The 16,082-nt window shown below is 58.3% G+C and overlaps 1 protein-coding gene across 1 annotated transcript; it reads left to right on the forward strand.

Moving 5' to 3' along the window:
* Window positions 1–4,711: 4,711 nt before the first annotated feature.
* B3GNT7 (UDP-GlcNAc:betaGal beta-1,3-N-acetylglucosaminyltransferase 7) lies at window positions 4,712–9,124 on the forward strand. The gene is made up of 3 exons (XM_036421454.2): window positions 4,712–4,828; window positions 6,829–8,036; window positions 8,122–9,124. The coding sequence occupies exons 1-2, from the start codon at window positions 4,818–4,820 to the stop codon at window positions 8,024–8,026; spliced, it is 1,209 nt and encodes a 402-aa protein (XP_036277347.1). The 5' UTR covers window positions 4,712–4,817; the 3' UTR covers window positions 8,027–8,036; window positions 8,122–9,124.
* Window positions 9,125–16,082: the final 6,958 nt, after the last annotated feature.

Below are 16,082 nucleotides of genomic sequence, written 5' to 3' on the forward strand. Positions count from 1 at the left end.
TCCTAGGCCTCACGAAGAAGCCCCAGGTTCAGGAGAGAGGCAAGAGGTAGGTGAACCGCCCTGGCTGGTGTGGCTCAGTGGGTTAGAGCATTGTCCCTGCACCAAAAGGGGGTGGGTTCAATTTCCAGTCAGGGCACATCCCCTGGTTTCGGGTTTGATCCCCAGGAAGCGCAACCAATTGATGTTTCTTTCTCACATCAATGCTTCTCTCTCTCTCTCTCCCTTTCTCTCTAAGATCGATTAAAAGAAATATCCTCGTGAAGATAATAGATCAACCAAAGGACTTGTATACATGCATATAAGTACAACCAATGGACACAAAACTCTGGGGAGGGAAGGTATGTATGGGAGGTGGGGGGACAATGTTAAAATATGCACACAGATAATAATTTAATTTAAAAAAATGTAAAAGAAAAAAAAATGAAAGAAATATCCCCGTGTGAGGATTGAAAAAAATTTGTCTTCAAAAATTTATTTGTTTTAAATAAATAAACAGTAGGTGAACTGTACAGAGAGTGGGTTGTGGGGAGAGGACAAGAGAGAGCAAAGGACAGGCAAATAAATTCCTTTGCTTGAGCTACTTGGAGTTGGGTTTCTGTCACTCACACCCAGAGGCTCCAGGGCACCCCTGCCTCAGCCAGGGCCTGGGTCTCCAGGATGCACAGGAATGCCCTCACACGTCTTGTTGTCCTGCCCTTTCCCACTCTTTAAGCACCGAAACCCCTCCGCTTCCTCAGCTGCCACTAGGAAAAGTGAATTCCTCAGCTCTCCCCCTCTCTGCCTCCAGCTTCCCCATTCCGTGTCCCTATCCCCAGGCTACAGGAGGAAGTGTGCCTCTGCGGGCCCTTGCCCAGGGCTGACCACGGGACTGGGATTGGAGGGCACAGTGCCAGTAGTTCCCATACCTGCCTGCACATCAGCGTCATCTGGGAAACTGGAAAAGTACCATTTCCCAACAGACTCTCCGCAGGCGGCCCGGTGACTCTGATTCTGAAATATCCTACGATGAGGGCAATGTCACCTTCTTGGCTGCTGGGTCAGCCTGGGCTCCGTCGGGATTTGCCCGCAGAAGAGCACTCGGCAGCAGGGTGTGTCCTTTGTGCTGCTCACATGCAAATCCTGAATGGAGACTCATTTAACTCCCCCCAGCCTCTCGCCCTTGTGACTGGAGCTTCTCTTGGACCCAATCTGCCCTTGGGTGAGGGCACCTCCCAGACTTCAAACCAGGCCATCCATACCTCGGAAACCCTTCCTCCCTGCCCCCTGAGCTCCTCCCCCGCCCCCCACCTCTCTGCAAGCTCCTTCTTGGCCCTTTCCTCTTCCTCCTTTGTGCGCTGCTTCTCTTCCCCTCCTCCCTCCTCCTTACTCCTTCCTTCCCCCTCCCCTGGGCCCGGGCAGTCCCTCCCAGGGTGCCCTGCAGAGAGGGTCAGGTCTCTGCAGTGGGCATGGGTGGCCTCAGGGACCAGAGGTAGGTGGGAATGCTGGGCCGCACCCACGCCTCCTCCCCACGTGGTATGTTACAGTGGAATCAGTGCCACCCCACTTAAAGCACAAAACAGACCTCCCACCACTGCCCGGGAGCGCTGGGGAGCCCCACTCTCCGTCAAAAAAGCTCTCTCTGGGCGAATTCCAGGACGAAATAGTCCAAAGCTGGCTAACCCTCCAATCAGATCATTGTATGGGGTGTCCTGGACCAACTGGGGAGAGTTCTGGGCCCAGGACACTGCTCTGCTGAGCTGCTCGGGCAAGTATTTCTTGCCTGGCACACATCTTCAAGGACAAGCTTTCCACCAAAGAGAGGTGGCTCCTGACACTCCCGTGCCAATTGACAGACCCTCTGGTGCAAGTGTAGCCACCCATTGGAAGCACTGGCCACGCTGCCCTGGAGGGCGGGCTTCTGCTCAGGGCAGCTCTCCACCGGGCCTCGGCCCAGCACCACTGAGCACCAGGCTCCTCCCACCCAGCTTTGGGGTTCTCTCTCCCCCACGTCAGCCCCACATTGCCTGGTTAAGGGATGACCGAGAGCAGCCTCTGGCCGGTCAGGTGTCTCCCCACACCCAAGGGGAAGGCATGTCCTTGGTCCCAGGCCAGCACCGGTTACATGAGATACGCAGGTCAGCGTCTCCTGCATGGTGGCATCCGGGGGGGCTGGCTGCTACTAAACCAGCAGGGTTTGGTTATCCCGGCTGGTTCTGGAGGATGGGTGGTGGCTGACATAGAGATGGAGAACAGGGATGGGGAGGGGGGAGGGAGGGAAGGGGCTGGTAAGGGAAAGTAAAGTGCAAAAGAGGTGTAGGGAAGGGAGGGGGGAGGAGAGGGAGGAGGAGCTTCTTGGGCTTCTCCAACATCAGGCCTCCCTGAGCCTCCTTGTCAAGGGCAGAACCTCCACCTGAGGGGATCAGGGGCCCAGTGACACCACCTCCACCGTCACCACCCTCTGGGACTCCTGCCTCCCACCCGGCTAGCTTTTCCCATCCCCCATCCTCCCTCCACGGCTACAGACCAGACCAACCCTTACCCTCACCCCACCATCCACCCCCATATCTCCTGGTTCTGTAGCTTCCATCTGCCTGGGTTGCGGGGCGGGACAGTTTCCATCTACAGACTGATCTCCCCCTTCCCATTGGCCCTGCTCAACCACCTCAGCTGCGGTTTGAGACAATCAGCGGGGATCTGCTAGGGCTCTGCCCAAAGGGAGGCCAACAGCCTGCGGGGAGCCTGTTAGACTGCCTGAAATGGGCCTAGCCTGTTCCACATCGTCCACCCCAAACCTCAGTCAGGGGCTGAGCAATTAATTGTCATCCAGTCCCCAGTCTGAGTTCCACCTCGGCACAGACGACATGAACCCGTGAGGACAAACTGTTCCTCTCAACAAACCAGATTCCACTGACAAACTCCCCCCATCACCACCTCCTTGGGCTTGTGGGGTGGGTTATCAATATTAACAATAACAATATTTGCCGAAACCGGTTTGGCTCAATGGATAGAGCGTCGGCTTGGGGACTGGGGGTTCCCGGGTTCGATTCCGGTCAAGGGCATGTGCCTTGGTTGTGGGCATGTCCCCGGTGGGGGGTGTGCGGGAGGCAGCTGATCGATGACTCTCTCTCATCGATGTTTCTGACTCTCTATCTCTCTCCCTTCCTCTCTGTACAAAATCAATAAAATATATTAAAAAAAAAAAAAAAAACAACAACAACAATATGTATAGCAGCCAGCCTGCTGGGATGCCACCGCGGAGGAGACGCTGATCTTCGGATCTCATGTAACTGGTGCTCACAGGAGACTGAGTCTCACGGGGACAGGCCACCAGCCCCTAATGAGAGCCAAAAAGTACAGAGCTGTCCCCTCTGGTCCCCAAACCTGGGCTCAGAACCCCTTCCCAGAGAATAGCTGTGTCTGCCCCTCACCAGGCCCTGAGGAGACCCCACAGCCTCTGGGGGAAAGGTCAGTGCTGAGGTACTGCGGGCTGGCCCCAGCCAGGCCTGGCCCTAGCCCTCCCTCCAGCTCACACTTCCAGGGTGAAAGGTGAGAACCCAGCACCTGGGCAGTGAATGAAGTACCTGGTGCCCCGTGGGGCAGGTGGCCAGTGGGGTTATGAGTGGGAAGGTGCTGGTCGCAGGGTTTTCCTGTGGAATTCTTCCTGGAAGGCCCTCCGCATTTCTTGATTAGAGCTCACAACATCCATGAAAATCCTGTCGCACCTTGGATTTCTCCGCCCTCTCTAGAGAGCCCTTGAGCCTTAAGCCAAAGGCTCCTAGGGCTTCGGGGGCCTGGGTCCCAGCTTCAAAGCAGCTCCCTGTCATGGCCGCCCCTGAGAGAAGGCGCCGCGCCTGCTTCCGGAGCCGGGCAGGCCTCCTGGATTTGCTTATTAATGATGGAACCTGGCCTCCTGAGTCTCCCCTCTCCATTTCCTCCTTTGTAAAGTGGGGATCACAACAGTATATGCTGCTAGGGAGTCAGCTGAGAAGCTGCCCAGAGCTGAGGTTGGCATCTTTTCGCTGCTGGAAGAATGTTCGCTGCTAAAGGCTTCCCCTTGGGCTTAATCCCACCGGCCTTTTTCAAGGTCCTCCCATACGCTGCGTGGTGGGACCTCAGCTTGGAAGGGACGGGCACAGACATGGGGAGAGGCAGGCGGAGGGAGCGCACCTGCCAGAGGATTCGGGAAGTCGCCTGGATGGGACCCCGTCGTCCCAGGCGCGGCTGAGCCGGGGCGCCCCTCCACGCCCGTCCGGGCCGGCACCGCACAAATGGGTGAATAAGGGCTTGGGGGCAGGAAGGGTTTTGAGGGACGTGTTTGCTGATGGAAAGAGAAGGTGGCGGAGCGGGGCAGACAGGCCCTCGGTGGTGAAGGGGAGCTCCCGGGGCGGGAGGCGCCCGGGCTGGGGGCGGGCTGCTGCCTGGGGTGCGGAGACGGGGGTGCGCCGGGCAGCCTCTGCGCCCCAACGAGGACCGTCCGAGCGGAGCCGGAGGGCAGTGCCCGCCCCGGCCGCGGCGGCGGGAGATGGACGGCGGCCGGGTTCACACGCACCAGACGGGACGGCGGCTCCCGGGCGCCCCGCGGGGAAGCCGCTCTCCCGGGCGAGGTCCGGGCCCGGCCGCCCGCCTTCCGACCGAGGACCCCGGGCGGCTCTGCGCGCCGCAGCCCCGGCTCCGCCCTGAGAAGGGGCGGCCGGCCGCGAAGGGGTTACCGCACCTGGGCCGCCGCCCTGGCCCCTCCCCGCGCCGCCGAGAGAAAAGTGCGGGCGGGGGCGCCGCCCCGCCGGCCGTCCCGCCGCCGCTGCGCCCGGAGCCGCCGCCGCTCCTCGCCGCCGGCCGCCATGTCTCTGGGGTGAGTGCGGACCCGGGCCGCCGGGCCCCTGTCCCGGGCCGAGGGGAGGGAGGACAGAGGCGCGGGGATGCGGCCGGGGTGTCCGGGCGGCAGTGGCCGGGGACCGGAGGGCTCCGCCGCGGCCGCCGGAGATGCCCGACCGTGTGCGCGCCTGGACCCGCGGTCGGCGGCCCGGGACCTGGAGCCCGTGCGCTCAGCCCGCACCCCAAGGGCCTCCTGCATCTGGGCGACCCTGTCCTCTGCCCCCAGTGGCTCTCCCTCCTCCGGGGCCGCGCGCTTCTGCCTTCCTCAAGGCTCGAGCGACCGAATCTACAAACAGACTCACATCCCAAGAAAGCGCGCTTCGCGAAAAGGACGAAAAGCATCACTCGAGCTCTCTCCTTCCGGAAGCCCCGCCTCTCACTCTGCGCAGCCTACCCTCCGGTCACGGACACCCTTCAGAAGGCCAAAGTACTCCTCTCCTCCCTCTACGCTGCTCCAGCTCGCTCTCCCCTCCTCTCCCCTCCTCTCCCTTCATCTCCCCTTCTCTCCTCTCCTCTTCTTTCCCCTCCTCTCCCCTTCACTCCCCTTCGCTCCCCTTCTCTCCTCTCTTCTCTCCCCACCTCTCCCCTCCTCTCCCTTCATCTCCCCTCCTCTCCTCTCCTCTCCCCTCCCCTCTCCTTTTCTTTCCCCTCCTCTCCCCTTCTCTCCCCTTCTCTCCTCTCTTCTCTCCCCTCCTCTCCCCTCCTCTCCCCTGAAGGACTTTTTCCCACAAACCGTGTGGGACGGTGCAGGGGAAACCAGCCTGTGGTGGAGGGGCCTTGCCGCATCCCCCTCCCCTGGGGTGACCCTCCTGGAAACCCCCTGGGCTGGAGAACCGAGCACTCTGCTCCCCACCCTCCCAGGGTCAGTCTCAGGTCACACACCCCAGCCCAGGACCTGAGGTGACCCAGTCCATGCAGAGGAAGGAAACCTTGGGACCACATGGGAAACTGTCACCCCCATGTCTCCACAGGAGAGACCAGAGCAGGTGGCCTGGCCACCCCCAGATTATGAGCTGAAGGAAGAGGGTGCTGAGTCCAGCATTCCTGGCAACACTCCAATTTCTGCTTCTGAAGTGGGTGGGATAGGGGTCTCTGGGCAAGCAGGGTCCTTGGAAGGTGGGGTCGGGATGTGTTGCCCTCCCAGGCAGTGTAGCATCGCTCCCGGTGTGGTGTGAAGGGCGGTGGGGCCGGGCTGGGGCTTCGGGGTGGTGGTCATGCTCGATGCCCTGGGCTTTTATTCTTGTTGGGTCAGATGGATGGGCTGGAGGGAGGGGGGACAGGCTTCCTCCGTCCCAGGCTAGAGCCTGCTCTCCGAAGCCCCCCCACCCCCTCAGTATAGAGCTCTTGGCACAGAGCAGGTCCCGTCTCTGCTCCGCCCCCGGTTCCCGGACGGTGCGCAGGATCTGCCCAGGAAATGAAAGTGATGGGCCCAGGTGCCCTGCTGCGTTCGGGAACTGGGCAAAGGTCTCCCCCGGAGGCAGTGCCTATAGAATGCTAATCCCCGGCTGCACACACACTGCCTGGCCGGCGCCTGGCCAGAACCCTATTTCAGGGAAGAAGAGACCACGGATTGGAGAGGTTAAGGGAGCCCCATCGAAGTCATTTAGCTTGTGCCAGGCGCCTGCCCCTCCGTGCTCCTCTTAGGCCAGTGGCTCTCAGCCTTCCTAATGCCGCGACCCTTTAATACAGTTCCTCATGGCGCGGTGACCCCCAACCATAAAATTATTTTCGTTGCTACCTCATAACTGTGATTTTGCTACTGTGATGAATTGTAACGTAAATAACTGTTTTCGGATGGTCTTAGGCCACCCCAAAGGGGTCGTGACCCACAGGTTGAGAACCGCTGCCCTGGGCTGTGTGGCTCCTTGGTCTCGGAGGAGGGAAGTCAGGGTGGGAGAGGAAGCAGCATGCCCCTCTGGGGCTTCTGGGAGGATCACGGGGATTCATCTTTTCCTCTGTTCTTCCCTCCCCCCCCAGGAAGAAAATTGTCTATAAGAGTGTGTGTCTGTCCCTGGCCCTGCTCGTGGGCATAGCTGTATTCCAGCGTAATCTGGCCCCCGACCAGTTTCTGCAAGAGCCCCCCCCACCGCCCACGCCAGGGCCCCCGAAGGCCCAGAAACCAAGTGGACAGCTGGTGAACCCCAATGACTTCTGGAAGAGATCGAAGGAGCCGGTCTCCCCCGCGCCCATGGCCTCGTGGGGCCCCCAGGCCTGGGAAGTGACCTCCGCCAACTGCTCGGCCAACGTCAACCTGACCCACCAGTCCTGGTTCCAGGGCCTGGAGCCCCACTTCCAGCAGTTCCTGCTCTACCGCCACTGCCGCTACTTCCCCATGCTGCTCAACCACCCCGAGAAGTGCCGCGGCGACGTCTACCTGCTGGTGGTCGTCAAGTCGGTCATCACGCAGCACGACCGGCGGGAGGCCATCCGCCAGACCTGGGGCCAGGAGCAGGCGTCGGTGGGCGCGGGCCTGGGCGCCCGGCGCACCCTCTTCCTGCTGGGCACGGCCTCCAAGCGGGAGGAGCGCGCCCACTACCAGCAGCTGCTGGCCTACGAGGACCGGCTGTACGGCGACATCCTGCAGTGGGACTTCCTGGACAGCTTCTTCAACCTGACCCTCAAGGAGACCCACTTCCTCCGGTGGCTGGACACCTTCTGCCCCAGCGTGCGCTACGTCTTCAAGGGCGACGACGACGTCTTCGTCCACCCCACCAACCTGCTGGAGTTCCTGGCCGACCGGCGGCCCGACGAGGACCTGTTTGTGGGCGACGTGCTGCAGCACGCCCGGCCCATCCGCAGGAAGGACAACAAGTACTACATCCCGGCGCCGCTGTACGGCAAGGCCAGCTACCCGCCCTACGCCGGCGGCGGCGGCTTCCTCATGGCCGGGGGCCTGGCCCGCCGCCTGCACCGCGCCTGCGACACCGTGGAGCTCTACCCCATCGACGACGTGTTCCTGGGCATGTGCCTGGAGGTGCTGGGCGTGCAGCCCGTGGCCCACAAGGGCTTCAAGACCTTCGGCATCTCCCGGAACCGCAACAGCCGCATGAACAAGGAGCCGTGCTTCTTCCGCTCCATGCTGGTGGTGCACAAGCTGCTGCCCGCCGAGCTGCTGGCCATGTGGGGGCTGGTGCACGGCAACCTCACCTGCTCCCGCAAGCTGCAGGTGCTCTGACCCCGGCCGGACCCCGGCCGGACCCCGGCCTCCGCGGGAGCCGCGACGCCAGGGCGGGGGGGAGGGGGTGGGAGCGCTGGTGCCCCGCCCGGCGGTGGAGGGTCTGGATCTGGGCCTGAGGGAGCACAGGCAGCCGGGGGGACGCTCTGCAGAAAGCGGAGCTGAGGCGCGGGGCCCGTTGGGAACAGCCCGGCCTGGAGAAGGTCCTGCTGGCGGCCCTCTGACCTGGTGGAGGCCCTGGCGGCCTCTGGAGGAACCCTGTGCTCAGGTACCTAAGCGAGGCCAGGCCCTGGATGGCTGCGTGGCTGCCCTCTTCATTCACAGAAGGTTCCTCTCCTGTGAAACGCCTCAGTCTCCCAGCGGGCCCGAGCAGCCTTTTCAGGAGCAGCTCAGCCCCACACCCACTCCGTGCTCCTCGGTCTCCTGGAGACAGAGCCTCAGCCCCTGGCACACCCTCCCTCCCTCCCCCCGGGCCTGCCTGGAGTTGGCTGCGCAGCCCCTTCTGCTCTCAGGCGGCTTGAGTCCTGGCTGCGTCCTGTGATGCTCGGACCGGCCCCTGTCTGGAAGGGCCTGCCCCTCAGACTACCTCAGCGACCCTCAGAACCTCCGATGGCAGCAGCCCGCCCCCCGCCCCCCGCCGACGCAGGGCTCGGCCCCAAAGTCACGGTGCTGCCCGCCCAGCCCAGCCACGGGCCCCCCTGCGGCCCACTGAGGTCTGAGTCCCCGGCCAGGAGCCAGCCGGTTTGACCCTGGAAGTGGACATACCTCTCTCACTGTGAAGCTCTATTTATGAAGAATTTGGAGGAAGAAGACGCCAGGCCCTTCCCTCATCCCAGACACCCCCTCCCTGGGCCACCCTGACCCTCGCCCAGGGCACCCCGGAGCCTGGCACAGCCCCCTCCGGAGCCCCCCTGCTCCAGGGCCCACAGACCAGCGTTTGCTCCTGTGAAGGCCAGGAAAGTCCCTCGGGGGCCGCCCCGCCCAGGTTCGGGGTCCTTGGGGCGGGCGCAGAAGGATGTCCCCTCGTATCTCGGGGTCAAGTTGCCTGGGAAAGGAGTGAGGAATTGACTGTTGGCTCAATAAAAGGGGACTGGGTTTTTTCTGCTGTGAACCTTCCTGTCCCCATTCCCATCAGAGGGCCTCTCGGGGCCAGGTTGCCAGAGATCTCTGAAAACACAGCTTGTCCTTGTTCCTGGCTGGTGGGTACACAAGGACCCGTGAGGGCCTTAGAGGGAGGTGAGTGCCAGGATGAAAGGAGAGGCCACAGGCCAGAGTCGAGAGATGTTCCCTGGACGGGTGGAGGGGGCGGGGGGCAGAGTGGGGGAGGTTTGAGCTAACAGCACATTCCCACGGAGGGCAAAGCGGGAGCTGATGCTGAGGCTGATGTTACAGGGAGTGGGGTGGGCGGGGGCCTGCAGGGGCTGCTGGGCCCCTTGTGGCCCTTCTTGATAACGTTGAAGGTGCGGGCAAGGAGGGGGTCTGGTGTTGGGGAAACCGCACAGGATCGGCCTCAGCCACCTATCTCCAGGGACGGGAGGGCAGCCACCCAGGAGAAGGGTCCTGGGCCTGTAGCCAGCCAGCAGCGGATCCCTCCCGCCTGTGCCCAGCTCAGTCACTGCGGGGGGGAGACCTGGCGCCCCACGGGGGTCAGTCATTCGTGGCTCTCCCCCAGGTGGGTGACAGAAATGGCTGGATCCTAACAACATCTCAGTCAGAGCGGAGAAGCAGGCACAGGCTAAACGGACGTCATCCTGGCGGGGCACCTGGGCAGAAGCCCTTGGAGAAGAAAAGGGAACATTGTTGTGACTTCTTCTTCCTCCTCAGCACAAACCCCACCTTGGTCATCTGGCCGCGGAATCTGCAGGGCCCCTGGTTTTAAAAAATTAAGAACGTCAAGATCACTACTGCTGAGACCTGGCCAGTTCGGCTCAGTGGATACAGTGTTGGCCTGTGATCTGAAGGGTCCTGGGTTCGAGTCAGGCTAAGGGCACATGCCCGGGTTGCGGGGAGGAGGCAGCCAATGAATGATTCTCATCATTGATGTTTCTCTCCTTCCTTCCTCTCTGATATCAATAAAAACATTTTTTTTTAAAAAGACAGAGAGATCACTACAGCTAGCTAGCTGAGAGTTAAGTCAAGAAGGCAGGCCTGCCAAAACCGGTTTGGCTCAGTGGTAGAGCGTCAGTCTGCGGACTGAAAGGTCCCAGGTTCGATTCCGGTCAAGGGCATGTATGTTTGGTTGCAGGCACATCCCCGGTGGGGGTGTGTGCAAGAGGTAGCTGGTCGATGTTTCTCTCATCGACTTTTCTAACTCTCCCTCTCCCTTCCTCTCTGTAAAAAATCAATTAAAAAAATATTTATTTTTTTTTTTAAAGAAGAAGAAGGCAGGCCCTTCCGAGGCGGGGAGGGGAGGGGGGGGGCAGAGGGCAGGGGAGCCCTCCCAAGGCGGGCCCTTGTGCTGCACACACCCTGTCTGCCCGTCACTCGCCCCTGAGCCAGGCCCTGCCAGGGCTGCGGAAAGCAGCGTGAGGCTTTGGGGCCTCTCTTCCTGGAGTGGAGTCGAGTGAGGGCAAGAGCAGGACGGACAGCCGGGGCCACGTGGAAGGGCCACTGACTCAGACAGCTCTGGCCTTTCCCAGGTTTACTGAGTTGGGTCTGATGGGGGGCGGCCTTGTGCAGCCTGAGGAAGAATGCACTGGCTGAAGGGGGGCTGGCGTGAGGGGATGAGGTGGGGTCTCCCCGGAGGCTGGGCTGGATGTGTGTCCTTCCCTCTGAGCTGTCTCTGAGCTTCCTCAGCCTCTGCCGTGGAGGGCCTTGCTCCTGACCCCGTTTCAGACCCCAGGGGTCCAGGCCCAGGCTGGCAGAGGGGAGTGGGCACCAGCTCAGCACAACCAAAGGGAAGGAAAGAGAGGCTGGAGCCCACAAGGGGGCCAGAGTAACAAGACCCCCCAGCACAAGCTGGGGAGCAGGCAGGCTTCCCCCCAGCCCTGACAGTGCTCCTGCCTCTTGGAGGAACAGCGGGCACTTGTCTGGTGGAGGAGAATGGAGGGACAGGCCAGGCTGGGGACACACGTGACAGCCCAGAAGTAGGAAACAGTGGGGCTCAGGAGGGAAGTGCTGGAGACGGGAAAGGCTGGGCTGGGGCGTCCCTGGGAGGGAGGCTCACCTTACTAGGAGTTGGGTGCTTTCTGCAGGCCTTGAGGAGCCCTCACAGCTTCCAGGGAAGAAACAAGGACAGGCAGGAGCCTAGAAACATGTCCACACCCCAAGCCTGCAACCCAGGCACTGCCTCCACCAGTCCCAAGTCCCAGGAACATCAGACTGAGAGCACAGCACATGGCCCCGCGGCCTGCCCATCACTGTCCCCAGGCTCCTTAACAGGAAGGGGCGCCTCGAAAAAAGAGGCTAGTGGAGATTTGCAGGGGGGACTGCCCACCCTAACCCTAAGCCAGAAGACCCAGCCGTTGTGCCCTTCAACCAGCTCTTGGCCTCCCAACCCAGCTGCCTGGCTTCCTCCGGCGCCTAAGAGCGCCCCCTGGCTGCCTCCAAAGAGCCGGCCTCCCCAGGCTTATGGTGTTAGGTCTGACCAGATAATTGAACTGGTTCTCCCTCTCCGAGGAACTGATCTTTAGACCAGCTCCCCAATGACATTCCCTTTGGTTTATGCCACCTTTCGCTTGCTAAGACCATTATCCTATCCCTCCGGGCCCTCCCAGGATCCAGACCAACCCAGAAAAGCCCACCTATCGTCCTTTAAAATCTCTGATTCCCGTACACCTATGGATGTGGACAAAGGGGGGGAGGTAAAGGCAGAGAGTGGGGTGAGAACCGGGTGGAGGGGAACTATGGGGAGAATAAAGGAGAAACAATTGTAATAATTTGAACAATCAAGATTTATTGAATTTTTGCCGAAGCCGGTTTGGCTCAGTGGTAGAGCATCGGTCTGCGGACTGAAAGGTCCCAGGTTCGATTCCGGTCAAGGGCATGTACATTGGTTGGGGGCACATCCCCGGTAGGGGGTGTGCAAGAGGCAGCTGGTCGATGTTTCTAGCTCTCTATCTCTCTCCCTTCCTCTCTGTAAAAAATCAATAAAATATATTTTAAAAAAAAGATTTATTGAATTTTTAAAAATGAAATAAAATTAAATCTGAGATTCCCCCTCCCTGGGTGCTGGCGCCTTCGGGGTCTCAGCCATCTGGTTCTCCAGGTGACCTAATAAATGTATAATTCTTAACCACTTTTGGCCTCGGGCATTCCTCCTTCAGCGACTCTAACATATTGATGATTATCTTGGGAAACAGACACAAAGGGCATTCTGTAAGTTTCCAGAATCTTCAGTATTTACCATCTTGATTCCCAGCAATAATGATAATTATTGCCATTTTATGGAGCACCTTCAGTAGGCCTGGCACTATGGTAAGCCCTTAACATGTATAATCGAAATAACCATAGCTCAGGGTATATATATTCCTTTATTTCAATCCCTCATGTACCCTTATTTATTTCGGAGAGGAAGAGAGAGAGAAACATCAATGAGAGAATCATTGATCAGCTGCCTCCTGCACGCCCCACACTGGGGGGTCAAGCCTGCAACCCAGGCACTGCCTCCACCAAGAATCCAACCATGAGGACCTCCTGGTTCATCAGTGGACATTCAACCACTGAGCCACGCCCAGTGGGGCCTTGTATTTTTATCTTATTAATATTTTTACAGCGATAGAAGTTTCAGCTAAGAATCCAAAAAGGTAGAATGAAATTCTTTTTCCTCCCTACAAAATCCAAACTCTTCCTCTTGGAGCCCACTTAGTCCCAAATTGTCCCGAATCTCTGGAAGTCTGGGCAGAACTCTTCAGCAGAGTCTCTCCCTCCAGGCGGTGGCGCAGTGGAGCCCACGCAGTCCTATAGTTTTTTAGATACTTACCTGGCAGGGCTGCAGCGAACCATGCTTAAGGCACAAGGGATCCTCTTAATCACCCTCACCAACTCAGCCAGCCTTTCCCCAAACAGCAGTAGCAAGAAAGGCGTGGTTAGGTCCTGTGGCTCACATTCAGCTGTAGAGTCGGCTGGGGAACCCAGCAACATTCAGGTTGTTCTTTCGAAGAAACTTTCCAGGCCTTTCCTGACAGTAAATGTTAGTCAATCCCCAACCTGAATTTGGGGAGCAGGTTGAGGGGAGATGTGTCTCAAGCTCTTTCCTCTCCCAAGGCCCTGGGCTTTGGATCCAAAACACTTCCCTCCCTGCCGCCAGCCCCTGCCACCAGCTCTGCATTCCAAGGGGCACTGAGAAGGGATGGCCCTGGTAGGCCACAAAAGGTTGTTCCACCCCAGGGCAACTGGTGCCCTTTCACCAACATTTACATAACTGAAGGAGACCACTCAAAGAACCCTACCCTTAACAAAGGAAGCCTAATTCCAGGTGACTGACTCTCCCCAATGAGGGAAGCTTCTAGAACCCCATTATGCACCATAATCAACTTAAGAAATGAGGCTCCCCTTCCCCCCAAAATGGGCCTCACAGTGGTGCACAACTTGAACTCAGGTATGTGCTGCTAACCCCTCCCACTATTCTCCCAAGACTTTTCCCCTCCTCCCTCCTCCCTTTTTCCTTGGTGGTAATGCTGTAGTGTGACCACATCTGACTGAGAATGCCTCAAGAAGTCAAATTATGGAGTCATTTATTAAAGGCTGGTGGCATACAATGGGGCTAAAGAGCTCCAGATCTTGCCACATCTGGCTTATATTGGCAGGATATCGCAAAGCTATTGATTACATCTTTGGGTCTGGAATGAAGAAACTGCTTCACAAAAAGCATTTTTACAGAAGCAAAACTGAGCAAGTTAGTTATCTAAAGTATCTACGAATCCCTGAATCAACAGAAACACGTTATCTGGGACCACGGGGCAATTTAGAATAATTGTGCTGTCCAGATTCCGGGACCACTGAGTCAACCAAAACTTGTTACACGTAGCTACTGAGACAATTTAGGATAATTGAGCTAATCTGGTTCTCAGAAGAATGTGCTTCGATGACCAGTGAGATCACAATCAATGGGATATTCAAACCATCATCAATGTAGTATTATAGCATACATAAGTTCAGAAAATCAAAATAACTTTCTATTGTTTTATCAAACAAATAAGTACAGAACCCAAACAGTAGTTTCTACTACCATACTTCAGTAGCTTCCATGTATATTCGTGGGTTTTTGTAACTTCCATGTTATGTCTGATGCTTGATTGGAAACTTAGAATTTTTGTTTTACAGAGCTTCCATTGACTTCTCTTCCTGTGGAAAAACCGGTTCTGCTTCAGTTTGCAGTTCAGTTCCTTCACACCATATAAATGTGTGATTTTGACACCCGCTGTGAGCCCCTTATAGCATTTAAGATTTCTGAATGAAAGAAATCTTAACCTCTTGTTCATTATGAATTTATCTTTTTCTAAAAGGGGTCTTTTAACACTTGCTTTTATATTAAAACTAGAGGCCCGATGCACAGAAATTATTGCACTGGTGGGGGGACAGGAGGGTCCCTCAGCCTGGCCTGTGCCCTCTTGCAGTCTGGGAGCCCTCAGGGGATGTCCCACTGATAGCTTAGGCCCGCTCCCTGCAGTCTGACATCCTTAGTGAGTCCTTACCACATCCTTAGAGCCGCTGTGCCCGCAACTGTCAGCCTGGCTTGTGGTTGAATGTCTGCCCCCTGGTGGTCAGTTCCAGTCATAGCGACCCGTCGTTCCCAGTTGTTCCGCCATTAGGGTCAATTTGCATATTACCCTTATTATATAGAATGAACCCAGACACATTAAGGAGTACAATGCACTTTTTGCATATAATTCTAATACAGAACTCGAATCTTGGAATGAATTTCACACCTTCCAGATGAACCTAGAGCTCAAGCTTCCCAGAGGGGCTCAGCCCTGCTGCTCCAGGGGCCAAAACCCGTGTGGCTCAGGGGATAGAGCATTGGCCTGTGGACTGAAGGGTCCCGGGTTCGATTCCAGTCGGAATGTGCATTGGTTGTGGGCACATCTCCGATGGGGGGCATGCAGAAGGCAGCTGGTCGGTGTTTCTCTCATCGATGTTTCTAGCACTCTACACCTCCCCTTTCCTCTCTGTAAAAAATCAATAAAAAAATATATATTGAAAGAAGAAAGGAAGGAAGGAAGGAAAGAAGGAAGGAAGGAAGAAAGACCCTCAAGGAAGCTTTGAAAATAAATGCTTGCGCCCCGGTGCCCACTCCGGCGATGTCGGGGTGAGCAGAGCCTAGGTGTTTAAACAGCTGCCCCAACAGGGATCTACCCGCTGGGCGGGGATTTGCTGACCCTGCACTGCAATCGGTGACTTATTAGGAATCTCCCCGCACCGGTGCAGCCGAATCAGAAGCACGCGGGGAATTCCTGTCCAGCCCGGGGGGCTGGAAATCGCCAGGCAGGAAAGGTGCTGGAGGTGCGGGCGCCCGAGGACGTCAGCCCAGCCCGCGGCCCCGTGACCATCGCCCATCGCTGATCCCTTGGGCTTATAGGGGCAATGGGCTGGGGGGGGGGGGGGGGGGCGGGGGGGGTGGAATCCACCTGATCTCAGGGGTCTGGGCAGGAGTGCGAGTCGCGGCACCTCGCGGTCCGCAGCCCGAAGCGCGACGTAGCCGATGGGCATAGCCGATGGGCACAGCCGATGGACAAGCCAACGGAACCTGCCGGCAGGCCCCGCCGCCCGGCCTCGGGGGAGCCGGGCAGATCGCAGGCCCCTCTGAGCTGCCGCTCGTAGCGCTGGGCCATGGGCACGGCCCCGTGAAAGTCCTGAGCATCCGGCAGGGCGGGAGGAAGGGCGGAGCCCCTGGTGCTGTGCAGTCCCAGGCGATAGCGGGGAGCGCCCCCAGCTGACCACGAAGGACAACGTGACAGTAGAACTGGTGATGTGAAATCTCTAACTTGTACCCCGAGTCATCCGCCTAAGGGCATGGATGCCTCAGAAATGTGGGAAAACTGCCAAACATTTCGCCACCGAAATTCCTAAGGGTGGGACTCCAGGGGCTTTATCCTTTCCTCTGGGCTCATCTGTG

This window comes from Pipistrellus kuhlii, unplaced genomic scaffold (assembly GCF_014108245.1).
Source record: "Pipistrellus kuhlii isolate mPipKuh1 unplaced genomic scaffold, mPipKuh1.p scaffold_m20_p_7, whole genome shotgun sequence".
Taxonomy (NCBI): domain Eukaryota; kingdom Metazoa; phylum Chordata; class Mammalia; order Chiroptera; family Vespertilionidae; genus Pipistrellus; species Pipistrellus kuhlii.